The 25,960-nt window shown below is 49.3% G+C and overlaps 1 protein-coding gene across 3 annotated transcripts in view; it reads left to right on the top strand.

Moving 5' to 3' along the window:
• Window positions 1-73: 73 nt before the first annotated feature.
• Window positions 74-25,960, top strand: part of Capn2 (calpain 2) — a 50,395-nt gene continuing 24,508 nt past the window's right edge. For all 3 annotated transcript variants that reach the window (XM_034519954.2, XM_076914639.1, XM_076914640.1), the window contains exons 1-4: window positions 74-513; window positions 5,372-5,441; window positions 25,125-25,243; window positions 25,800-25,933. In XM_034519954.2, coding sequence (XP_034375845.1) covers window positions 277-513; window positions 5,372-5,441; window positions 25,125-25,243; window positions 25,800-25,933 — 560 coding nt within the window. In that variant the 5' untranslated portion in view covers window positions 74-276. The remainder of the gene's footprint in view (window positions 514-5,371; window positions 5,442-25,124; window positions 25,244-25,799; window positions 25,934-25,960) is intronic.

Raw genomic sequence — 25,960 nt, 5'->3', positions numbered from 1 at the left:
GGTGGCAGCATCGGCCCCGCAGTCCTCCACTGTCGGGCTGGCGCGGTGCAAGTCACCGGCTGGCTGTGTCCGGAGCCCGGCGCCGAGCAGGCCTGGAGAGACGGAGGCCACACCCCGCGCGCGGCCCAGGCGCTTTTCGCCGGTGAATCATCCCCCGCAGCCGCGGCTCTTGCAGTCCGCTGCAGCGCCCCGGGCCGGGCCGCGCCCCAGCCGAGTGCCGCGCCCCGCCTCTCTGCGACCCTTCTCTCTGTGCAGTGCGCCATCTCGATCGGTACCATGGCGGGCATCGCGATGAAGCTGGCCAAAGACCGCGAGGCGGCCGAGGGGCTGGGATCGCACGAGAGAGCCATCAAGTACCTCAACCAGGACTACGAGACTCTGCGGAACCAGTGCCTGGAGGCCGGGGCGCTCTTCCAGGATCCTTCCTTCCCCGCCCTGCCGTCGTCCCTGGGCTTCAAGGAGTTGGGGCCCTACTCCAGCAAAACTCGGGGTATCGAATGGAAGCGGCCCACGGTAGGAAGCGCGAGGGGAACCGGCAGGGCCGGGATGGCCTGGAAGGACACTCGGGGTTCTAGGAGGCTGCGAGCCCCAGGCTCCCTGGCTCGGTAGTCCTGGCTTAGTAGTGCTCCGCGATAGCTGCTAAGGGGACTCCCGATGCAGGCTGAGGCCCACCCGGTAGACCTGCCCCAAGCTGCGCCCAGAGCGCTTCACAGGAAGGGACCCCAAGTCCCATTAGTGGACACGCCCTGGAGGCCGCCTTCGGCTTCGCAAAGCGGCAGGGACACAGGGCCGCTGGGGTGAAACTTTTATTGGACTCCTATGGTGACAGGGTCGGCTGTAGAAGTTGGAGTGGGGAGGTCGGAGTAAGGTAGAAGACGCGGGACTGCTGGCGGGGAAGGGGAGGCAAGGAGTGGGCATAGCTTAGCGCTGGCTGACATAGGTAGTCTCAAGTACGTCTGGTAGTTACATTGATCCAACTTGGATCTTGCCTATTTCTCAAAGTGCAGTTAGAGGATCCCTTAACTAAAGAACTGAGGGATAACTTAAAGAATTGAAGGGCTCCAACAATCCTGTTAATCATTATTTGCTGATCTAGCAACCTCTGCTCAACTCCGAGATGCTCTTGTTCCAACCCTCAGGGGCTCTGCCCTTAAGCCCTTCCCATTCCCTTGTAGTCTCCAGTGAAGCCCTGCTGGTCCTCATCCCATGGGACCCTCTCTTGACTTTTCCAGGGAACCTACAGGAAGTCTAAACTTCTAGATTCCTGTTAGGACAATGGACATTTATACCCTGCTTCCATACTCTTGGTTCTCCTAGGCCACTTTTGTTATCCTGACTCTAGTCTGAAAGCACCCAAGACTCGCTAGGGTGTAGCTCAGTTAGTAGAGTCTTTACTTAGCATGGATCTGTCCCAAGTACTATATAAAATCAGGTTCATGGTAATGTATGCCTGTAATTCCAGCATTCAGGAGGCGGAGACTGGAGGATCAGAAATTCAAAGCCTGGGGCCACAAAGATGGCTCATTGAGTAAGGGCCATTCTTACCGACCTTAGTTCTATCATAGAACCCACCTGGAAAAGGAGAACCAACTCCCAGAAATTGTTCTCTGACCTCCACATGCACACTGTGGCACACATGCAGTCTTGTAGGCATGTGCGCGTGCGCACACATGCACACACACACACACACACACGCACACGCACACGCACACGCACACGCACACGCACACACACACACACACACACACACACACACAAAATAAATAATAATAACAACAAAAGATGGAGGCTGACCTTGGCTATCCAGTGAGTACATTTGAGGCCAGCCTGTACCACATGAGACTCAAATTTAAAAATAAATGAAAAGGAAGCTAGAAGTGTCTCTGTGGAGTAGGATCCAAAGCACCTGGGGACCTTGGGTGAGTCACTGGCTCTCTCTTCCTCACCTCAGTTGGTGTGGTGATACTCACCCTTGATCCCAGCCCTCAAGACACTTTGTAACTTGGGCTGTTCAGTAAGTTGGAGGCCAACATGAGCTACAAAGTAAGAGTGTGTCTACTGTGTCTCAATATTAAATGAGTAAGATAACACATAAGAACAACCTAGGCCTCTCTGTTTTCTCTCTTGCCTAGCACACCCTGTGCAGCAGCCACCACTGTTTCAGTTCCCTGGAAACACCAGGTTGTCTCTCTGGCCCTTCTCCTCTCCCCAAGTCTGGCCCATTTACATTCTTTCAAAGTCTCCTCCTCAGAGAGTCCCTCCTCACCCTGCCACTCTCTGCCCTGTGCTCATTCCTGTCCTGGAGTTGTCACGATGAACCAATGCAGTCACATACTTTTCTTCCTCTGCTGAGCTACTATGTGTTATTTGGCATGTGCTCTCAGTGTCTTGCCAGGATAGTGCCCCTTCTTAATATCCATTCAGTCACTCATTCATTCATTCACCAGCATTTAGGGAGTGCTTACTCTAGCCTAGACGTTGAGACATCCATGAACAACAGGCTGCTGACTGTTTGGAGAATGAGTGAATGAATGAACAGTCATTGTGAGTCTCAGATGACATCCTGACTGGGGAGACAATTCACATACAGGAGAACGTGTTCCTCACATTTGCATACCGTTTTACAACTTTCTTTTTATTCTAGTATCATTTCTGTGATTATGAGACACCCTAACCAAAAGCAACTGAAGGGAAGAAAGAATTGTCTTGGTTTACATTTCCAGGTTGCAGCACATCATTGAGGGGAAGTCAATGCAGGAACTCAAGGTTGAGGCGTGCTCACTACCCACACACATCTGAGGCCACAAACTTTCCATTCAGTCGATGAGCAATTATTGAACACCTATTATATTTCAGGCACAGTACACTTAGTTTCTGTCTCTGAAGCCTACAGAGGACAAAAAAAAAAAAAAAAAAAAAAAAAAAAAAAAGTCCTTCAACAGGTGATACTGCCTGTGGGCTTTCTGAGTAGAAAACCAGAGCTCCAGAGCAACTTCAGGGCCACTGCCTAGGGCAGACAGGCTGTGTATCACACATCATCATACAGTTGAAGAAACCGAAGCATGGGGATGTCAAACTTGCTCAGAACAAATCAGGACTGAAGCCATGGCCTGGCTAGCTGTCCTAACCTGTCCCGTCAGACCTTGGTGGGGCCAGGCAACAGGAATTTTTAAAAATGCACTCACTGGATTCATTAGCCGGTTATTGGAGACTGAAATAAAACAAGGTCAATGGATGGTGGGGTAGGGACCAGACAGGCTTCAGATCCTGGAGGAGGAGAAATGGGAGGGAATTGGGTGTTTCACTCATTTAAAAAGGATGTCTAAAGGACAGGAGAGTGAAGAGGGAAGGAGAAAGAAGTGAAGAGAGAGAGAAAGAGGGAGAGAGAGAGAGAAAGTGTGCACTTGTGGCTTGATTTAAGAGTTGTTCAGCTGTGATCAACTTGAGTTTTCTAGAGGTTGAATCTTGAGAGGGGAAGGGGTTAGAGGTAACTCCCAGAGAAAGAATGAACCAATCCAAAGAAAGCAGGGAAGGCAAGGAGCCTGGGTAGCCATTTTGGGGGTGTAGGGGGGGCTGATAACTCTTCTTGAGAGAATGTCGTAACATTGGCAAGAGAATTCTCCACTGCAAAGAGATGAGATAGACAATGACCACAATCACACTGAGGGCAGTGCCCATACCAGGTCAAAGTGCTGAGAGACCCAGCATCATCTGAGGATGGCACATCAGGTCCTCCCAACTGTTGTAATAGAGTACTTGCCAAGGCCATTCACCGGACCCTGAGAACAGTCCTATGTGGGAGGTACATTTTTCTCCTTCAAACCCATTATACAGATGCAGAACAAGCTTCAGGATGTCAAGTAACCTACCAGCATCCTAGGCCTTATGCAATAAATGACAAGGCTGAGATTCTCACTGGCTTATCAGAATCGAAGCTTGAGCTTGCCCTCCTTTCTTCTATGACTACATCATGTTTAATTCCAGGCTCCACAAGCTGTGATTGGGGCCCAGTTTTCTAAAGTATCTGGGTTGTGAAGTCTGAACCTGGACTTCTCTGGAGACCCCAAGGCAGTCTCTGAAGTATAATGGTACCCCACCCCACCCACCCACCCCCACCCCCACCCCCAGGAAAGAGCTTGGCCCCTGGATGATCAGTATGACAGAGGCTTTTGGAACCAAATCAGTCTGCTCCATCCCCGGGGTTAAGTGCTTGCCTTGCAGGCCTTGGGAAAAGTTGGCTCAGACGGAAATGCTTTCTCATTGGCCCTGCATCCAGCAGGAAGACCGGTGGAGAAGCGGGAAGTGAGCATGCTCTGTGAGCTGCTGTGCTGCTGGAGGCTACCAAGATAGACCCAGCTTTCACCCAGGAAAGAAGACTCCTGGTAGACAGAATAGTGCCAAAAGTCAAAGCCACACTATGCAGATGTGACACTCCTACAAACCAGCTTAGATTTGGGCCCCCAACTTCCTTTGTGGCTTTTGGATGGAGCTCTTCAGAATCTGGAAACACATACAGGGGCCTGCTGGAGACCTGAGCCCTTCCACATTGGCTGTAGAGAGCAACCGCACCAGAGGCATAAGGGCATTAGCACTTGACACCAATGAGTTCAAATCCCAGTCGTCTGTACCACTGGGGAACTGTGAAGCTTTGAGCAATCACTTTACCTCCTGAGGTGTTCTCCACAGGACTCCATCTTGAGTCCCTACAAGGCTACAAGAGAGAAGGCTCCCTGTGGTTTCTGTGCAGCAGGTGCAGAACGCATGGATTCTCCAAGCGCTGGGAGGATGTAGAAGGGCTGGATTCAGCCTGTCTCCAAGAAGCACGTGCATTAGAAAGATGGAAGAGGACCCATGAGTGTCACCAGATTTAGGTTCTCAAAAACCCTAGGACAGAACTCAAAAGGGAGGGTGGGGATAAATGAGGAGGAAAGGCTTCATCCTGGAAGGAGAGGAAGTGAATATTGAAATATGAATGCACGTGGGAAATGTAGGCAAAGGAAGAAGGTGTAAACCCACCTCTTGTGTGCAGGCCCAGAAGAGAAGCTGCCAGAATGGTGGGCAGGGGCCACTTAATGTGGAAGGTTCCCCTGGCAGGGAATGCTGGATGCATCCCCTGGCCCTGGTAAACACTATAATGGAGCAGGCTGCAGGGAATTTAGAGTGTGTAGATCTGATGACTTCCTGGAAGCCTTCCCCCACCACACACAAGGGCCAATGGGGCGGGGTCATATGGATCTCCTCCTAGCATGGAGGTCGGACTATGAAACGTTCCTCAGAACTGAGCAGCATGAGGAGGAGGGGTTTGAAACACCCACTGAGAACCGAGGCTCCTGTCCACTGTGCTGACCATGCTCTGTGCATTTGTTTCCAGGAGATCTGCGCTGACCCCCAATTCATTATTGGAGGAGCCACCCGCACAGACATCTGCCAAGGAGCCCTGGGTAAGTAGTGGAGTCTGGAGCAAGCTGTGCTGTCAACTGCAAGTTCTGTGGCTTCTCTCCTCAAGCTGTGTTGTGACTTCCATTTCCAGAAGCTCCCTGGATATCTTGTCTCCCGGGGATGCCCCCATAGCCAGTCACAGTGCTGAGGTGGAAGGTCTGTGAGGTCCAAGACAGGTCCCAGAGGAGGCAGCGATTCAGTGTGAAAAAAGGGGAATCCTTTCACTGCTGAGAGGAAGTGGAAAGCATCAGGGCGAGCTCCACCTTGCAGTAGCTTTCTGCAGAAGAAGCTCACTAGGGAAAGCCAAGCTGTGTCCATGGTGAACAGTCCTGTAATTGTAATGATCATGTAATTCAAACTAACCCGAGCATCGATCAGGGTTGGAAAGGCCCTGTCAGAGAATTAGGGCTCTAGGGTCGCCAGCTTCTGAAACTTTCTAGGCTTCTGGTGAATCTCAGCAATGAGAATCCACATACACTTTTTCTTCTACCTAATAAACATGACCCTATAATTATTTGGGGCAGATTACTTGCTCTGATAATCAGAAACCTGCTATCTGCCTCAGTGGGCTTCCTAGACAAGTTCACTATAACAAAGCTGGTTCTCTAGAATTCACCACCTTCCCATGCCCACTTCATAGGGGTTCTGGTCTCATACTGATGGCAGCCACTATTTAGTAAGCCAGTCACTAAACCACGCTTGCCCACACTCTAAGATACCCCTGAACACTCTCATTTTACAGATGCACATTGCTATACCATAATCAGAGAAAGAGGCCTGACCCCAGCACTGGTGTGTTAAATGCCAAGATGGCCTACCTAGAAAGAGGCCTGCAAAAATACCACCCTGTGGGAGATGTGATAGCCTGTGCAAATTCTCAGGACAGGGCAACCTCTAGAGAAAACAGGACCCAGGGTCCTGTTGGAACACAACGTTGATGAGTGAGTATTCCTAAAATTCCATAGAGTTTTCTCACCTGCAGAAAATAAGACTCTCCTCTCTGCCATCTCTCCCCTGGAAAGGGAGCAGACCAGGCATCCTAGGGTGCCTAAGACCAGTGCTCTGTGGGGATAAGCCACTAGTTAGAGGAACTGGAGATGCTACGGTTGAAAGTTGATTGAGATTTTGACCAACCTAAGAGCATTTGAAGGTTCTAGGTAAATACAGCAGTTGGTGAGTGCTAACAAAGAATACACAGCTACTTCAAAAGTCTGCCCACATCCTAAAGGCAAGCTGCATGTAACAAGTACCTGAGTTAAGACCCATTTCAGTGCCACCAGGCAGTCTGGGAAAGGCCACGAGGGTTAAACTCCTGGGAGGAACTATTCACTATATGTCCAGAACCTAGTGGGAAAGAGAAATTTAAACCTTCCTAAACTTTCTCAGTAATTGGTCTAATGTTTAAGGTTCCTGAAAGTACCAGATGAGCCATTTGATTTTTTTTTTTTTTTTTGGCTTCTTATTCTAGAAGATTCTAATGAGATCATGGATGGCGAAATGTGGCTTACTGAACTGTCACCCTTATGTTGACATCTGAGCATGAGATCCTGAAGGGGTGGTACCATTGCCAAGTCCCAAGGCTCAGAGGCAATAGAAGGACTGTGGCAGAGACACAGGCTCAGTGGGGTTGTTAACAACATCTCCAAATCCTCAACGGCTGAGGAGCAACTGAACAGGGCTGTGGCAAAGACAAGGGTTTCAGTAATGTCAGTAGTTGGGAGACCTTGGCCCAGGCATCCTAGGGACCTCAGTTTCCCCAAACTGCAGAAGGAAGGAAGGAAGGAAGGAAGGAAGGAAGGAAGGAAGGAAGGAAGGAAGGAAGGAAAGAAAGAAAGAAAGAAATAAGATGCTCTCAGAGCCCACCGATGTGTGGCATGCAGCCCTCTACAACTGTCCTTACTGTGGGGTGGGAGAGTGGTGCAGTTCTTGACCAGCATGCATGAATGAGGCCCTTGGTTCAATCCCTGTGGCAGCAACCCATCACTCAATAAAATCAAGCCTGTCCACAGTTAGCTGTTTTCCATTCCTTGGTCTGGTAGGTGAGCAAGAGGTATCACCTGAGAAACAATGCTTAACTCAGACAGCATTGGGATTTGTTTGGTTTGGTTGCACTGTGGCATCCGAAATCCCAAGTACATAGTTTCACACATGCTGTGCGGATATGAAAAACTGAAGCACAGAGGCAGGAGGGTCGATGTAAGGCTGCGCCTTAGTCATTGTCAGAGCCCTGGTCTGATACCAAGTCCTGCACTCATTTTATAACCTGACAGGATCTGAATCCTCGGTGCTGAGCTGTGTGGGGAAATAAATCTCGCGGGCGGGGGGAAGAGGGAGTCCGGCGGCTGGGTCCCACGGTGGTCTGGCATCAGGGTCCCGGGCAGGCTTCCCACGCCACCAGCAGAGGGTCCCACATTGGTACAGCCACCGCGGGCTGGCGGTGGGCGGCTCAAGTTTCCAAAGGCTGGGAACCTGGTGGTGGCAGATCAGGCGACACCACGTGGAGTCCGTTTTCCAAAGCTTTTATTGTTCATGGCATGGTAAATGGATGTAGGTGGTATGCGCTTCCCCCGCCAAAGGCCAGGGGAGCTTAATTTTATAGGGAGGGGAAAAAAGGGAGGGAATAACTTAATTAGCTATGCCCCTGGCCTTTAGATAACTCATTAATATTTAAATCTCTGGAGGTGGAGACCTCTACCTGTGCTACGTGATTGAAGGTTGCAGGTTAAATGGAGTTACCTCGTCCAAGGCCCAACAGAGCTGGGCAAGGATGTTTCATTTTCTCCATTTGTATCTCCTACCCAAATGCATTCACTGACCCAGTGAGCCTAGGCAAATGGCCTTTTTAGACGTGAACACATTTCTGCATCTGTCCATACCCTCCTACACCCTTTACCGGGCTGCCCTCAAGTGTTTTACTCAGTCCCTCACCTGCATTCCTGGAAGGCTCAGCTTCTGGCCTTCCCTCAAGTGATCCTCCCCTCCCATGTGTGTTCACGCGTCTGTGTGTGTGTGTGTGTGTGTGTGTGTGTGTGTGTGTGTGTGTGTCTGTGTGTGTCTGTGTCTGTGTGTGTGTCTGTGTGTGTGTCTGTGTGTACGTGTGCATTCATGTGCTCAAGCACACACAGAGGCACAGAGGTACTCCTACCTGCATTGTAGAACATGGTCATGCAAGGAATGGACTCAGCAAAGAAAAATGTTGCTGACTGCTCTGCCCCACGCTTGGGGGCCAAAATGTTGAGAACCGCACTATCAGTGTTGGAACCCGCACCGCCAAAAGCCTTGGGGGCTAAATTGTTAGAGCCTACAGGCCCCAAGCTGCTCCAGTCCGCAGGTCGGGTTTCAGCAAGAGAAAGAGTGAGGACGGATACGAAGAATGGATACCAGACAGAGTGTGATTTAATCCTGCTTATTCTTCAGTCTTTCTTCTTCTCTCCAAGTCCCTAGTTCCTAGTACCAAGTCTCAGGTCCTAATTCCCAGTTCCAGCTGTAATAAGACTCAAGTCCTTATCCTAGTTCCAGCTGCTAGTCTCTTTCCCAGTTCCAAGTTCCAAGTTCTTGCTCCAAGTCTTAAGTACTTTCTTCTGTCTGCCTCTCGCCTTTTATATGTCTCACTTCTGAGTCACGCCTTTAAGTCACATCTTTAAGTCTCACACCTTTAAGTCTCATACACCCAAGGGAAGATCCTGGGTATCTAAAACAAGATGTTATCAGAGTGTGCTCAGCTGTTGTAGGCTGTTGTAAACAAGTCTCTTGTCAGGGTATATGGCTCGAGATGGCTGCAAGGGTGATAGCCGCCTTCTCTCTGCTCCCCATAGAAAAACATCAGCCCTTCTTCAAGGAAGGCTGGAAAAGAAAGGCTGAGCCTCAGCTAGCCCAGCCCAGAGGCCAGCCACTCTGTACTCTGTAACTGCTGATGGGGATAGATCCTGTGCCCAGCAGGCCTCTGAGATCCAGGAGAGAGCTTAAGATTTCTAGTGCTAACACAGCTATTCAAATGGCAGGCCTGTGCTCTCTGGGCCCTTAAAGTGGGCCACTTCACCTCCACCTTCATTTGGCTCCCAGAACACCTACCAAGAGGTGTTTGGCTGCAGGGTACCCTTCTGAACAGTGTCCTGGTGTTTACCTCTTTAGAGATGCATCAGGGAGGCAGCCTGTGGGAACTGTACTCTTGAAGGTGGAGTTTCTGACCTTACCCCTCCTTCACTGAGTAACCTTTATGATCTTGAGCAGACCACCCATCTTTTATGAGCTTTTGGTGTACCTTTATAATAGGCATTGCTTTTTATTTTTTCATTTTAATAAATAAAACTTTGTGCTTTTAGAATAATGTTAGATTTACAGAAAAACCAAGGAGGTGTTGCATAGAATCAGAACTAGTTTCCAGTCACGACCATCACACAAGAGTATGTGCATTTGCTATCACAGATGAACCGGCACCAGTGCATTCTCCTAAGGTCCATGGTTCATGGAGACTCAGGTTTATGCAGTGACCTTTTGCATCTCAGGGTCTCTCCAGAATGCCACATTGCATCACCTTCATGGCCCCCAAGGCACCTCTTGACTGTAACAGCTTCTCAGTCCTGTTTTGTTCTTGTTAAACATGACAGTTTCAAAGAGCACCAGCCAAGAGTCCTGTATGATGTTCTTCTCTTAGGATTTGCAGGCATCTCTTTTAAAGTCATATATAGAGATGTGGAGCATGGTAGTGCATGCCTCTAGTCCCGGCACTCAGGAGGCTGAGACAGGAGGATTGCTACCAGGCTAACCTGATCTGTGTTGCAGGAGCAAACATCATGATCATGATGATGATGATGATGATGATGATGATGATGATGATGATGATGATGAGAGTCATAGGAAGGAGAAAGAGGATGATGAGAGTCATAGGAAGGAGGAAAAGGAGGAGGAAGAGGAGGGGGAGGAGGAGGAAGAGGAGGAGAAGAAGAAGGAGGAGAAGAAGGAGAAGGAGAAGGAGAAGGAGAAGGAGAAGGAGAAGGAGAAGGAGAAGGAGAAGAAAAGAAAAGAAAAGAAGAAAGCTGTAGAAAAAAAAAAAAAAAAAAGACAATGCCCAGAAAACTGATGTGGGCTGGTTTAATGAAGAAAGTGAACCCATCCTTCTCTCTTCATGGTCCTTCTACCAGCCCCACCTCCAGTCCCTATCTCTCATCCTGCCCTGCCCCATAGAGGCCCCTCTCGGAGCACTTTAGCATCTGTGAGTCATGACTTCCGCAGCTTCCTTTCTGCTGCAAACATTTGCACAGCATTCAGCCTCCTAGTTGTTTGTCCTGCTGTAGCTAAGGCAGCAGAAACCGGACTCTGGTGAAGGGTTACACTGCTGTTTTGCCCTAGGCCCTGTCTTGTCCTGGCTGGCCCCAGCCTTGGCCATCAGACAGCAAGGCTACAGTCCCACCTGAGGGAGCAGAAGCCGTGGGAAGCCATCAGAGCTTCCAGCTCCCCATGGACTCTTCTCTGAAGCCACAGAGTGCCCAGCAGGTAGCAGGGCCGCAGGGTTTTAGGTCTGTGGATCAGGATGTGATCTTTGGTTTGTCTGAGTACTCCCTGAACCTTGCCACTCGGTGTCTGTGACTAGGAGCCATGCCACACCCCTGTATCGACCTAGTCACCATGTCTGAGAAGGAAGAGTTGGGTCAGATTTTCCTAAGGCCCACACTTACAACATTCTGTAATTTTAAAATCTATCAGCTCAACTATGCTTAAGAGCAGAGTCCTAAGTCAGTGGATCCTTGCTCAACCTCAACTCCCAATAGTATTAGCTCTGGGGAAGTCCCTCTCCAGGGCTCTAGCAGTAAGGACTTCATGTCCTGTGAGGTCCAGTGGGGTTCTGGCCACAATGCTGTGTGGATGGTGAGTCACAGGACGAGGTGCCCTAGAAGGCAGGTGTGCAATAAAGCAGGCTAGTCCAGCTCTGTCCCCACAGAGCACTTAGCAATGATGTAAATGTCCAAGTATACCACCCAATACGCTAACTGCCAGCCATGTCTCTAAGTGACACTCAAGTGTGAGGTGTGCAACCAAGGAACTGAACTTGGTGTTTTGTTTTCTGAAGTGAGATCTCACTCCATAGCTCACTCCCTGAGTTCAAGGAGTTCTTCCTGCCTCAATTTCCCATGTAAGGGGATTATAGATGTGTACCATGATGACAGGTGGAGGAGCTGAACTTGTAGGTTTTATTTAAATTCCACTAAATGTGACTATGGCAGCGAATAGTGCAGCAGAGGGTGCGGCTTTGGTGCCCGGTGATTAGCTCTGTCACTTTGAACAGTGAGAGTGCTTTTCCATATACTGGGTATAATAATCCTGAAGATGAAATGGAAAGACTTATAGAGACTCAGCATGCAAGAGGCTGAGGCATGGAAAAGGTTTATAAGATCTTCAGGGACAGAGCGTCAGAGGAGAGTATGCTCAGAAGAGGTTCCTTCACCCCGCTCATCTTCCATGCCTGGATAGGTCCAGCCCTGTCCTAGTGTGGTGAGCACGGTGTTGTCAGAGAGAGAGATGTGACAGATCGGTGTAATACTGGGGAAGGTTACAGATTCTGCTCCTGTGCATTTGGTGTTGTTATGGTCACAATTTCTGGCTGTTTCCTCTCTACAACCAAAGGCCATTAGTGCCACAGAGCCCAGGTTCCTACACCACACAGCCTGGGCTCCTACAGCACACAGCCCGGGCTCCTACACCACACAGCCCGGGTTCCTACACCACACAGCCTGGGTTCCTACACCACACAGCCCGGGTTCCTATACCACACAGCCCGGGTTCCTACACCACACAGCCCAGGTTCCTGTGCTTGCTTCCAACACCCTGGGAATGTTAGTCATCAGTTTCCAATTACCCATCTGTGAAATGGGAACTGTGAGGACATTTGAGTCCTTTTTCCTTTTCCCACACAATAAGGCATCTTGAGACTTCTGACTCTAAGGTGCTCTTGAGGCCCAGGGCCTCTTGGGGTTCCTCTATCCCTCTGAAGATCAGAGAGAAACACACACACACACACACACCATTCCCTGTCAAGCCAGCCTTCATTCTGGTGTTACTCCTACATCTAGTTGCCTCAGCTCAGTTCCTTTGCATCCCTCTGGATCCTGCAGGAAGGGAGGAAGAATGGCTGATGGAGAGCAGGAGCCTCGGTGGACAACAAGAGCCCCCCTCTCTCCTCCTGTGTGGGTGTGGGAGGCAGTGAGTCCTGCAGGCTCCCCCTCACCCCACTGCCAAGATATTTCAGGGAGTCCCCACAGCAAGAGAGAGAAAGACAGGGGATGAATTTGGGTCTGCTAACCTTATGTTGATAAGGAGGGGCTTAGCTCCAGCTCCAGCTCCAGCCCTCTCCAAGCCAGATGGAAACAATAGGATTGCACATATGTTGGGAACTCCCATTTGTGGAAGCCTCTTCTGGCTTGCTGCCAGGCTGTGGAATGAGTAACAGGAGGCCAGGCCCACAGTGACTTATCATCACCCTGTCACAGGCCTGGGTCTGGGCTGGGTGTTTCCTCTAGAGAAAAACCACACAGCTAGCTCCCTGGGAACCCTAGATTGTCATTAGGGTCATTTTTTCTTACCCTTTTAAAGTTGAGGCCTTCAGCTGTCTGAGAACTGGAGTTCCCTCCCTCTCTGGGCTGCCTGGGACAGGAGATCAGCTTGTCCCCTCCCCCACAAGGTGCCAGGTGGGATGGAGACTGAAGGCAACAATGAAGGCAGGAATGTAGCTAGGAGCTGCTTCCATGCTCTGTATTATCCATCCGATGTGGACCAGTGAGGGGAGTAAGGGAGCCAGCACACGGAAGAGCCACAAAGCCAGCAGGACTGGAAGCAGGCTTTTCTCCCGGGTGCCATTCTTGACATTTGGGGCAGAAAATTCTTGGTTGGTGAAGGGGTTGGGAGTCCCTTCAGAGTCTGTGCAGAACACACCCAGATACCAAATTCTCAGCACAAAGGAGATTAATTACCATGGAGGGATGGGGTGAGGGTGGAGTGGAGGTAGGGGGTAGAGGTAGAGCTGCCTCTGGATTGGGAAAAGGCAGACAGCAAGAAGCAGCAGGTGGTTTTTGCAGGAGTGCATTTTCAAGGGTAGTCTGTGCTAGGATAAACTGGCAAGTCCTTATGGACAGATTAGCCTGTGTCACCAAATACTGACTGTTGGACCTTGATGGGAATGTGTCAGTGCTAAATAAGGAAATAGACCTTGGGGGCTAGCTTTGGGGATGGAATCTAACTGTTTAGCAAGGGAGAAGGAAGTGGGGTGGGCAAGACCTGCCTGCAGTGTTTAGGCCTGCTAGAGAGTCCTTCAGTTAGGGGCAGGTGGGAGTGTGGGGGATGTTCTTACACAGCAGTATGCCGGGCCTCTACCCAGGACTTGCTAGGAACACTTCCTCAGATGGGTTGAAATGTTCCCTGTGTGGGGAAGATGGAAATGCCCCAGTCAGGAGCACTAGCAAAGGAGTAATGGTAAAGCCATGGACACCTAAAGCATCACAAAGTCTCAGACACAAAGCCATAGAGGGCCACATTGTGCTGGGGTGGCCATAGAGGAGGATCCCCAGATGGGTGACAGTGATCAATGTACATGCTGAAGACAGAGCCACACACCACAGCATTGAAGCAGCTTAACTGAGGCAAGATTAAAGTTAGAGCAACATTGCAGCCATGACCAGCTGCAGGGGGGAGGCGGGGTTCAGCATTGTTGGGATATTTGAGCAAGGGAGAGGAGTACCAGGCTTCCCCCCAGCACTGGGAGGAGCTTCAAGGGAGGAAGTGGGGAGGACTTCTCTGAGTTTCTGTCAGGCCTGTCTGTTTCCTCAGTTTCTTAGCTCTGGGTCCGTTCTAAAGCACTCACTTGGAAGTGTGTGGTAATGTATCTCGAGACCAGGGTCCCCTGCGACCTGCAGAGTGTCTGATGTCCTGGGCATCCTGACAATAGCATCTGTATTTGTTTTCTCAAACCCTTAGAGACTCAGCCAGCTGGCGCAGCTAAAATCCAAGTGGCTTTGTTGTGCCTGGAGGGGCTGACACACTGGGACAGACTGGTATCAGAAAGTGAAGCGTTAAGAAGGAACCTCAGTCTCAATCCCCCTCACCCCCTCTTCCCAAGACTGGGTGTGGGACACTTCAGATTCTGAACCTATTGACTTTCTACGCTGAGCTGCGCCTATTCTCCAAGCTGTAGCTAGCCCTTCCCTCTCTCCCACTCTCCTCACTCAGTCCCAGCTGCTCCTCTGCTAAGCCAACCCACAGCCCACTCTTCCCTGTCCAGGCCAGTGTTCACCACCACCATCATTAGGATCAAGTCTCCATGGCTGTCCTTGCTAGTGGTGAGCCAGCTGCCCAAGTGCCTTGGCGAAGCCTAAGGCTACATTAGAGGCACCCTCCTGCCTGAATGCATGGGGGGTGAGGGCAGAAGAACCACAGAAAGTTAAGCACAAACGAGAAAAGTAACCATCAAAACTTGCGAGGCACAAGGAGGCTTTTTAGGAGTGATGGCGCTGGCTGGGCTGTGTCCTGCCTCCCTTCCCCAAGCTTAAGCACCACCACCTTGGCCTGGGTTTGAAGTTTATGAATGATGGGTATCTTCCTTCTCTGGGCTTGTAACTCACTCATAGCCATGGCAGGGCTAAGCTGAAGCAGTGCATGGCCAGAGTTTATTCACAGGCTATTGCCTTCTAGTGTGTAAAGCTGTACAGAGCCCAGCATGTCCTAGGTCCCCTGGGTGCTTCTCTACTCTGCTTCACTTTCCTGTTTTGTTTGGGAAGGAAAGATGTTGATGCCTGAAGGAAATGAAAGAGAAAACACCCAACAAATATTTCATCTTCCCCTTAGTAACCTACAAACAGCTGCAAACATGAGTAACCCAGCCACAGACATTTCCTACAGTGGTACAGGGGACCCTGGCCTGGACACGGGTCTGCCACACAGGGAGCAGAGACCAGGAGTACAGCTCTGGAAATTTACCGACATAGTCCTGAATGAGTTTATCTTTTCAGAAGAGAGCCCTGAAGATTAAAGGAACTATCAGTAAAGCCTGTCCTAAGGCAGGGTCTGGGATGCCAACAGAGACCTGCCTGTAGGCTTGGGTGTGGCAGGAAGGCCATGGGGTCTAGGGGTGCTCACAGGAGCCAGACCAACTGGAAACAGTTAGCCTTTTCATCCAGAAAGGCTAAGTGAGTCTCCAAGGGGTGGAAAAGCCCAGACTCCAGCTTTAACTGGCTTTGGCCAAGCAAATTTAAATGGGGAAAGTCTGAATCTGTAGAAACCTCAAGGGCCCATGGATAAAAGGTCTTCTCAAGTACCCCAGACTAGAGAAAATATCACTGAATAGTTGAGAAATAGATAAATCAGGAAGTAGACGCTGGTCTGCCAAGGCAGGAGTCTCGGGGGAACAAATCAATAGCATAGCCATAGACTCAGGAAGGGAAGAAGCCAGTACCCAAGAGCCTTGCAGCCTTGTGCCCTGGCAGGGCGCCAGGCAGAGAAGGGGTCACAAAGGGCCTGGAATTCTCAGGTTTGGGGCCCAGCTCTGGATGGCATAAAGAGAAACTAGGGTTCCCATAAAAGATTGATCTGGTGAAGCAGGGCATGAGATTTTCTCTGCAGGGGTCACTCTCTGCTCTTAAGCAATTGTGTGAACATGGCTTCGATATCAGTGCCGGCCTTTACCTCCATATTGACCTTGACCTCTGTGTTGATCTTGACCTCAGTGCTGACCTTCTGGGTGCTGACCTTGACCTCTGTGCTGACCTTGACCTCCATGTTGACCTTGACCTCTGTGCTGACCTTGACCTCCATGTTGACCTTGACCTCTGTGCTGACCTTGACCTCCATGTTGACCTTGACCTCAGTGCTGACCTTGACCTCAGTGATCTGTTCCCTATGTTTGGACAGCAGCACTTTCTGCAACTTCGGAAGCTCTTCCAAAGGCTCAGCCAGAATCATGAGACAGAGCTATGCACACCACTGTCCTCTCCCCCTCTCATTTCCACCTCAATGACAATCCCTACCCTTCCTCCTCAAGCCCTTCAGCCAGCTTCACACCTCCCAGAACAAACCTGCCAAAAGCGACTAAGTGCAGCAGCAGCAGCAGCAGGACCAGACCTAAGTTTCTAACCAGAACTGTGGCTCCTGGGTCTCACTCACCTAGCTTCTCCCACCCAGGCTGGGCCAGTGCCTCCAGCCTTAGTGTCCAAGGCTCTTAGGTCATGAGTTCAGTGGGCAACTGCCATATCCTTTTGTTTGCCTCCTATTTGGCAGATGGGACAGAGTGGTGCTTAGGACAATGTCAAAAGGGCTGCTCACATCCAGGGAAGGAAAGGCCACAGGAAGGGAGAGCCTGGGCCAAGGAACAAAGTGAACAAAGTAGCTACAGGGGCCTGAGAGAGTAAAGAACCTAGAGTCTGAGGAGTCTGGGAGGGTGGTGTTGAGGTTTATGGTGCCTTCTGGTGCTGGAAGGCAAACGGGTGTGTGGAACATGCCAGAGGAGTAAAACACTAGAGATGGAACCGGGTAGGCCAGGTCTGTGACGGTAGAGCATGAACTCTGCTTGCAGTAAGACACACCCTGGATGGGAACCCTGGAGGACCGAACCAGAGGAAAGCAGGATTTCTCAATGTGTCCCTAAGCAAAAGATGAAAAGGCCAGGCTGGCTGTGAGGCCCTAGGCCACTTCCCTAGCCACAGTAATGTCCTTTCAGTGCTGGCTCTAGACTCCAGAGCTTTGCCTCCCCGACCTTCCTCAAACTGTCAGTTATTTTACCTCAGAGTCTTAAAATCCAAAGCTTTCCCTCTCTGTAGGTATGCGTAACTCAAGTCTGGTCTCTCTATTTGGAGCAAGATATTCCATCTCTCTGTACTATCGCAGAAGCAAAGTCCAGTGGGAGCAGGTGACAGAGAGGGCACAGGAGGCCCCTGACACTCAATCTGCAGTGTTGGTGTCTTCCAGGATGACGTTTGACTGATGTGGAGCAACCTGGGTGACAGACTGGCATCCTGTGGACAGTGGTCACAGGCAGCTCAGTAACCTCTGGGCTAACCATGCAGTTCAGCAGCTGCCAGCTCCCACCCTGGGGACGCGCAACCTTGGGGACTCTCATGAGCGATAAGTGCCACAGTGACCCGTCTCTGACCCTTGTCCCTGCTCTCATCCCGGGTGCTGGACAGAAGCCAGTATGAGGCTCCCTGGGCAAGAAAGGCAGACTAGAGATGGTATGTCACAGTTGTACAGCGGCCAGGGCAGAATTTGTATGTGTATGTGCCTGTCCTCATTCCCAGGGCACACAGCCAGCAATGTAAATATAGACAGTACAAAGCATGATAGCCTTTAAAGAAAACCAAGCAGCTTTAAAGAAAATACAGTGCAGAGCCAGGCAGATTATAGACACTTGTAATCTCTGCACATGGGAGGCTGAGGCAGGATTGCTGTGAATTTGAGGCCAATCGAGATTATTAGTGAGGTCTAGGTCAGCCTAAGCCTCAGTCTTACGGTCTGAGACCCTGTCTTAATAAAGAGAGATGTCCAAAAGGACCAGGGTGTCCCAACTCAGAGAGAAGCTGCCAAGGGCACTCACTGTGGCAGGTAGGCCTGTCCTGGGGGCGCTGAGGGTCTCTGGCTGCTGGCCAGCCAGCCTAGCCTAAGTCCAGTGAGAAAGCCTGTCTCTAAAAAGCAGAGTGAACGGCACCTGAAGGTAAACTACACACACATGCATAGCCTCATGCTCTTATGCACATAACACACACACACACACACACACACACACAGGCACACTCTCCTGCTCCTGTGAATATACACACACATAAACAGTCTCCTGCTCTCCTGTATGCACACAATACACACAAGCACAGCCTCCTATTCTTGTGTATGTCACATAACACATACACACACATGCACACACACACAAACATACACATAGGCAGAGCCTTCTGCTCTCATATATATGCACACGCAATGAACACATACACATCATTTTTCCTTTTTCTGTATTTTTATTTTTCTAGTAAGCTTGGCCTTTTACTCTTTATATACTAAAAAAATGTGACCTATGGTCTAGGTCTGAACAACATTCATTTTTCACGTTTTTTGATATTTTCATTATTTTACTTATTGTGACTTTTACCATGTAATTTCTTTAATGTAGCTAAATTTATTATTTTACATTTAAACATTTTTAACTTATGATTTTAAAACTTCATGACTTCTACATTACAATTACATAGCTAATTTCCACTCAAAGATTACGAAAGAATTCTCTCACTTTTCCTAGAATGTTCATGAATTCACACACTATGTCAAATATTACCATAATGTAAAATATCCAAATACATAAAGAGGATGAATTGTATAAATGGATAGTTTATTGTAGTTAAGAGTGTATACATAGTATGTGTAAATATAAATTTAATCTGCATAATCTGATTGTTCATATATGAATATCAAACCATCTCTCATTGTTTTCTGTGTGACCACCACACTCGTGGAGGTCAGAGGACAACTTGCAGGGGTCAGTTCTCTCCTTTCACCATGTGAGCTCTGGGGATCAAACGCAGATCTTAGGAGCCAGAGCCTCTGCCCTCGGAGAGTGTCCCACAGCCCGTCCTTTTGTTCATGGTTTTAGACATTTTAATTCATGGTCACTTTGTCACTTAGCTCTGTTGTTCAGGGTGATTCGAGGGGGGAGGCAGGCGTGGTCTGGGACTTATGCTAGGCATGAGCCGGAGGGCCTGGGAACTCTTCCTAAGTTTCAAGTGCTAGAGTTACAGGCTGCACCATGACTCTGGGTCACTTAGATATTGTTCTCCAGCTGGGCCTCATGTTTAACTTCCCCTATAAACTTAGGTGTCAACTAGATTCCAATTTTTAAAACTCTTTTGTTATTTTTATAGGGATCATGTTGTTTATAGGCCAATTTAAGAGGAAAAGAACATTTTTATGATTATGAATCTTTGTAGCTGAGAATATGGGCTACTTTAAAAAAAAAGTCTTTAAAAAACACAAGCTCCTGTGCAACTTTATTACTACACCTCAACAGCCGCCCAGGGCTCTTCTCTGGATCTCATTCTGCAGATTGGGGGCAATTGACAGAATTCTAGATCCCAGAGTGGGACTTGTACAGTGCCACCAAGAGAGAGCCACATGAGAAAACATGCCCTGGCCTTAGTCTCCAGGTCTCCCACTGGCTGAAGCACACCAGAGGCCATAGCCCCTGGGCCTACTGGTCAGGGGGCTTCTAAGCAGAGACCAGGTTGGAGGCTACAAACTAAACACAGAGGCAAGTAGAGGGGATTGACCAGGCTCCTAACCTCAGCTTCCCACAGTCCAGCGCTCAGGCTCCAGAGACAAGTGTTTCTGGTTGAGGTAAACAGAATAATTTGGGGGTCCAAAAATAGTCCACAGAAGATGATGCACCTATGTAACAACAGTGATGGCTGCCAGGAGCGGAAGACAGGAGTTTGACTAATGTCAAGGTATGACATAGAGACAGTCCTTTCCCCCAGAGTGGGACAAAGTCTGAGTGGCCATCTCACCCTCCCCACTCCCCCACCCCACCCCCCACTACATCATCCTGTTATGACTGGCAAGCAGAGCCAAAAGCCTGCTAGTGGGGAACATAGTGTTCAAGTCTTGAGTCTCTTACAGGTGCTGGTTAAAACCTGTACATTTCTCCCAAGCCACATCCACGTGGCCACATTCCAGGGCCTCCACCCCGGACCCTAAAGGCACCCTTTAAAGCTGTTTTGCTGGAGCTAAAAGAGATTAGTTGAATCCCTTTGTGGCTGGTTGAGTGAATCCACTTATCAGATCCTCCCAAACTAGCCAGCTGACTTATTACCAGCCCAGGTTTTAACTGCCCCAAGCAAGTTCTGCTGAGAGGGAACCCCAGGGACTTCTCCAGCTAGGGTACCTGCCCAGGAACTACTCATTGCGATTATCCAGAAGGGAAGTGTTTCCATAAAATGTTATAGAAGAGGTGGATTCTGACTTTGGTGGGGGGTAAATCAAGGATGGGTGGGGCTGAGGGAGAAGGCCACCAATGATGCAGTTGTATGACAGGTGTCATGGGGAGAAACCGTCCCATGCAGATGGGGCTTGCAGGTGGAGTGAGTGTTCTGCAGAGACATCTCAGATCACCTCTTGAAGATTCAAGTCTCCCAACACTGCTCCGAGTTGGGTGAATCTGGAAGAGGCACCAAACTATCTGCAAAGCAAGGCATGAAACGGTGTGCAAGAAAGTGTTTAAATTAACAGACAACTGTGGTCGGTGTTCAGTAGCTGAGACTGCACCCACTGAAACTGGTTTCCGCCATGAAGTAGGCACTGTTTAGTGACCATGAAAGAACAAGGTACTGTGAAGATGTATGCACACGTTTATGCAGGCCTGCAAGCCTTTGAGCGTGTCAGCTGCACGATCACTGCGTAGAGATTGGTGCCAATACATTTTGTATGAATCAATATTTAAAAAAATAAATGGGTAATGGAGTTTCCCAACTTATCTCAAAATATTCTGCTAATTGGGATGAGAAAGAAAGTGAAGGAACCACATATGAAATGTGATTTCAAGTGTTTCCACCTTATTAAATAAAAACCAAAATGTTCTCCTGCCCCTAAGGCTTCCTCACTGGGATCAAGACTTAGAAAAGTTGAGTGTGTGTCTGTAAGATGTGTATGGTTGTGTTTGTAAGATGTGCATGGTTTGAGCAGAGTGTGTTACAGCACACCTTTGGTCCCAGCACACGGGAGTCCTGGGCAGGAGACTTTTTGAGTTTTTGGCTAGCCTATGCTACACAGTGAGACCTTGTTTCAACACAGCGACAAATCCAAAGTGCACATCATCCATTGCTTCCCGCCTTGGCTTTGATTGTAGTGTTGTCTTGGCTGTGTAATGATAAGCTTTCATGTTACCTTGCATTGAAGAGATTTCATAAATGTGGCAGTTTGCATACTAATGACCCCATGTGAGCAAATATATTTGAATATATTTGGATGCTTAGTTGCCGTTTGAAGGGATTACAAAGATCAGGAGGTGTAGCCTTGTTACAGGAAGTGGGCTATTGAAACTGGTAGACTGTTAGCATATTCTTCCAAAGTGTTGAATTCATATTTACAGTTGAGTGTTCCTAGTGGGAACTGGAGACTCTTGAAATTACTGTCATGGTGTTATTCTGAAACAAAACCCAAGACTTAGCTGGGTATGATAGCACATACCTTTAATTACAGCACTAGAGAGGCAGAGGCAGGCAGAGAGCTCCATGAGTTCAGGACCACATATTGAGTCCAAACCAGCCAGAGCTCCATAGTGATACTGTGTCTCAAGAAAACAAAACAAGGCCGGGCAGTGGTGGCGCATGCCTTTAATCCCAGCACTTGGGAGGCAGAGACAGGTGGATTTCTGAGTTCAAGGTCAGCCTGGTCTACAGAGTGAGTTCCAGGACAGCCAGGGCTACACAGAAAAACCCTGTCTCGAAAAACAAACAAAAAAGAAAGAAAGAAAGAAAGAAAGAAAGAAAGAAAAAAAGAAAGAAAGAAAGAAAAAAAAAAAAAAAGCAAGAAATGTCCCAGAGTTTGAGCTCAGAGACTGTGTGTGAGAGACCTGACAAATGTCTGCTCCATGGCCTCCTGACCTTTGGAGATAAGAGTGATGGTAGGGATGGCCTGAGTGCTATGAGAAGTCTGAGAAAAATGCAGACTATTCTCTGTCAGCGTTGAAGTATCATACAAGTGTTAGATGCCTGTTAGTTTTTAAATTCCTGCTGGTAGGAGGAACACAGACTAGAAGTGGAGGTGTCTGGGCTGTCCCCCTTCCAGGAAACCTAGCTTAAAGCCACTGTCTTGTCGCCCAGGGGACCCTTTAGCATCATAACCCTTTCAGAAGAAGCTGGGAAGGAAAGTGGTCCTCTCTAAAGGCGGCTGGAGAAGAGGCCTAAATCTTACCTGTCTAAGATAGATATGAGCTTCTGGGACATGAAGGGAGAAAGCCAGAAGCCACAAAGTGTGGCCACTGTTTTCCAGGATGTGGCAAGAGCACCCAGGACTGCTAGTGGTAACGTGAGACAGGTGTGCCGACACTTTCCAAGGCCAGTCCTGTACACACTCAGTCATTGTTCCCTAAATAGCAAGCTGGTCTGCAGTGACCTCTGAGATTATAAAGGCCTGGCCCTGCATACATGCTTGTGTTTCCATGTGCACTCTAATGTAAAATCACTGATTGCTGGGGCTGAGGGGATCAGAAGGAAGGGAGGACTGACACTGGTCACTGACCGGCTCACACAGTACCAGGCATACCCTGGGCAGATGCTCAAGATTTGATGGGACCTTACACAGAATCCATGCAAGCTCCAACTCAGGTCTGACTCTGCACAGTGGGTCCATTTTCATGCCCCAGGCTTGTGTCTTCCAGATGCCATAGAGAGTCTCAAGTCTAGGCAGTTTGCAAGAGTCCTAGAAAATGCAATAAGTTCAAAGTGATATAGAATCACAACCATTGCCAGGCTCCTAAAGAGGCCTAACGAAGAGGTGAGACAGGATAAAAAGGGGGTGGGGGGCTCCTATCACCTCAGGAGCAACTGGAGCCTGGAGAACTAGACCTTCAGTTATGGAGACTTTGAATGGCTTGGACAGGCAGGCGGCAGATCTCAGGAAACTGGCAGGTCTTTCTGAACACTGCATCCACAGGTCCATCCAAGGCACCACGTGGAGTTAAGGAGGAAAAGCACTCCCAGGTAGATACCCATCCTTACCAATCCTCAGGTCCTCCTGCTATCTGGAGCTACAAAGGATCACTGACACATTTCTTTCCAGCTCCCTAGCCTCAGTGTCTCAGGGTCTTCAGTATGGGTGGTATGGTGGCCTCAGTGACCCAAAAGGTTGGATCCCCTGGAAGTCTGACAGCCAATAAAGCCCCACCCTTTAAAACTTGGTTGAGCCTGTGGTTGTTTGACTGTGCACAGTGGACACAGAGGCTTGCTAAGCCTTGTTACTCTCTCACATGGAGACAGCGATTGCACCTCATGCCCTCCTGGGGCTGTCATGAGGAGTAACAACAAGAATCTGAATCTCCTAGAGCAGTGGGCAGCGTGCGGGAGGCCTGAACAAGCAATGACACTTGTCCACCTTCCCCTAGCAGTAAGCTGCAGAGACTTGTAACCCTGTACGCTGGGTCAGGAAATGGGGAAATGATCAGCTCATGTGAGGGAAATACTTCAAGCCAGGTCTGGCATCAGGAATGGCTCAATTCGGGGACCTAGCTTTCACATCTCCCATCCTCTCTTCATCAGCACTGGCAGAGTTTCATGGAGGCAGGATGATGTCAGCTCTTCAGTCTACACACATTCTTACAGACACAATGCAGAGGCTGCCTGCCCCCAACCCCCGTTCAGCTGGGGGTCGTTACACTTTGTTCCTGAAGTCAGGAAATACCCCAGTCAGCGTTCCGGTAGTCTGGAATTGGAGTCAGAGCCGTCACTACTGAACCTTGGAGACCTGAAGTCATGGGAAGGCCCTGGTGTCACGCAGAGAACAGCTAATGGTTGTAGTGGAAAACTACAGAGTCTGCAGTGCTCCACCTCCCACTCGATTTCAGAAGCAGCAGATTCACTTTGTTTTGCTGCTGACTAATTAGGGAGGCTCTGTGTTCACTCACCACACACTGCCACCATTTGTCACACAGCACAACCTGAAGAGCTGAGCGCAGTCCTGTCAGAAGGACTGTCTAGCCCAGGCTCCATCAGGATTTGCCTAGTAGCCACCAGAATTCAGACCGCCATAAAGGATGCAAGTATTCTAATTAACCAAGCTATTCCCTGTGGTTGCCATGGAAACTTTTACTGAAAAACATCTTCATTCTCTTCCCAACTCCCCTTTGTGGTATGTTTTTGTTTTGTTTTGGTGCTCAACAATGTCCCTGTCTGCAAACTGTCTGGAGCTGGTGCTGGACTAGGTTATTTGTAACTGCAGGGGTGGTCATGGTGCTTTCTATACAAAGCTCCTGCAGTGGGCACCAATGGGGACTGCGTACTTTAGATACACATCCTCCTTCACAAAGAACAGGCCTGATGATCAGAGAGCCTCATCTGGTTGTCCCTGTCCCTGTCCAGTCCTTTCCACGTCCACACCCCAGAAATGAGCTCTGTCTCTACCCCTCAGAGTCAGACCAGGCTCATGCATACCGGCTCATGGCTGTTCTGTCTGCGTTGTTGCACACTCCTGTAATCACACTGCACCCCCTTCCTTGTCTCTGAGATGTAAGAGATGTGCAGTGTCCAGCTCCTCCCCATCTATTGCTGCATTTTTTCTCATTCAAACTCCCATCAAAAAAAAAAAAAACTCTTCATTGAGGCCTCTGTTGCTCTGTCAAGTTCAGTTCATCATAGATGGGCATAGCTCTTGTGTATCAGGCACAGAGCTGGGCTCCAAGGACACAGTTGAGCCGTCACAGAGTTCTGAGTTTCTCAAGAGAACGAACCTCTCTTGTTTCCAGCCATCCACCCAACACAGCATTTCTCCTTTATCGGGTCCATCAAAATATCCACACTAGATGAGGTGACTTATCCCATAGCAGAGGAGTGTCTGAAACACTACTCCATCTACTCCAGGGTAAGGCTGGGTTTCAAGTTCCCAGCTGCAGGATCAAGACTTCACATCCTCTGGGAACTAAGACCTGACCAGAGCTCTTGGTTTTGTGTTCTCAGGGGACTGCTGGCTACTGGCTGCCATTGCCTCTCTCACCTTGAATGAAGAAATCCTGGCTCGGGTTGTGCCTCTAGATCAGAGCTTCCAGGAAAACTATGCAGGCATCTTCCACTTTCAGGTAACTTCATAGTTGGCTGAGGCACCTCCTCACCCTGGCTCAGGGGCTCAGCTGATTCCTCCAGCTTGACTTGCTCCTTGACTCCCCAGTCCCTGGTAGTTTAAAAGCTCCAGAGACCAGTTCTGTTTTGCAAAGGATGCTGGAATAGACACACAAGATTTTCCCAACCTGCCCACGATGTGGAATCCCATGAGATGGCTGGGAGCTAGGGGGTGGGTGTGGTCCATGAAGGTGATCACGGTGTACAGGAAGTGATGTGTTCAGGAAGTAATATCCTTGGGTTTTTTTTAAGTTTATTATTTGAGGTTGAGATAAAAGGTTAAAAAAAAAGCTTCCTTTTATGATAGCAAATGAGAGATGATATTTGTAAAAGTGTGTGTGGCTTTGGAGACACAGATGAGCTCCACTGGCTTCTTGCTTGGTGACGGGTACACTTAACATAGGCTACTGAAGAGTATCACGGGAATGTACAACAAAGGTCTGGGCCAGGGAAAGCCGGATGAGGGCAAGGCTCAGAGTCCCAATGCCACCCTCTCTTGTCCCCCTTGCCCTGCAGTTCTGGCAATATGGCGAGTGGGTGGAGGTGGTGGTGGACGACAGGCTGCCTACTAAGGACGGGGAGCTGCTCTTTGTGCATTCAGCTGAGGGGAGCGAGTTCTGGAGTGCCCTTCTGGAGAAGGCCTACGCCAAGTAAGTAACCACGCCCCTTTCCCAAGA

Source organism: Arvicanthis niloticus, chromosome 16 (assembly GCF_011762505.2).
Source record: "Arvicanthis niloticus isolate mArvNil1 chromosome 16, mArvNil1.pat.X, whole genome shotgun sequence".
Taxonomy (NCBI): domain Eukaryota; kingdom Metazoa; phylum Chordata; class Mammalia; order Rodentia; family Muridae; genus Arvicanthis; species Arvicanthis niloticus.
This window is presented reverse-complemented; position numbering and strand designations above follow the sequence as displayed.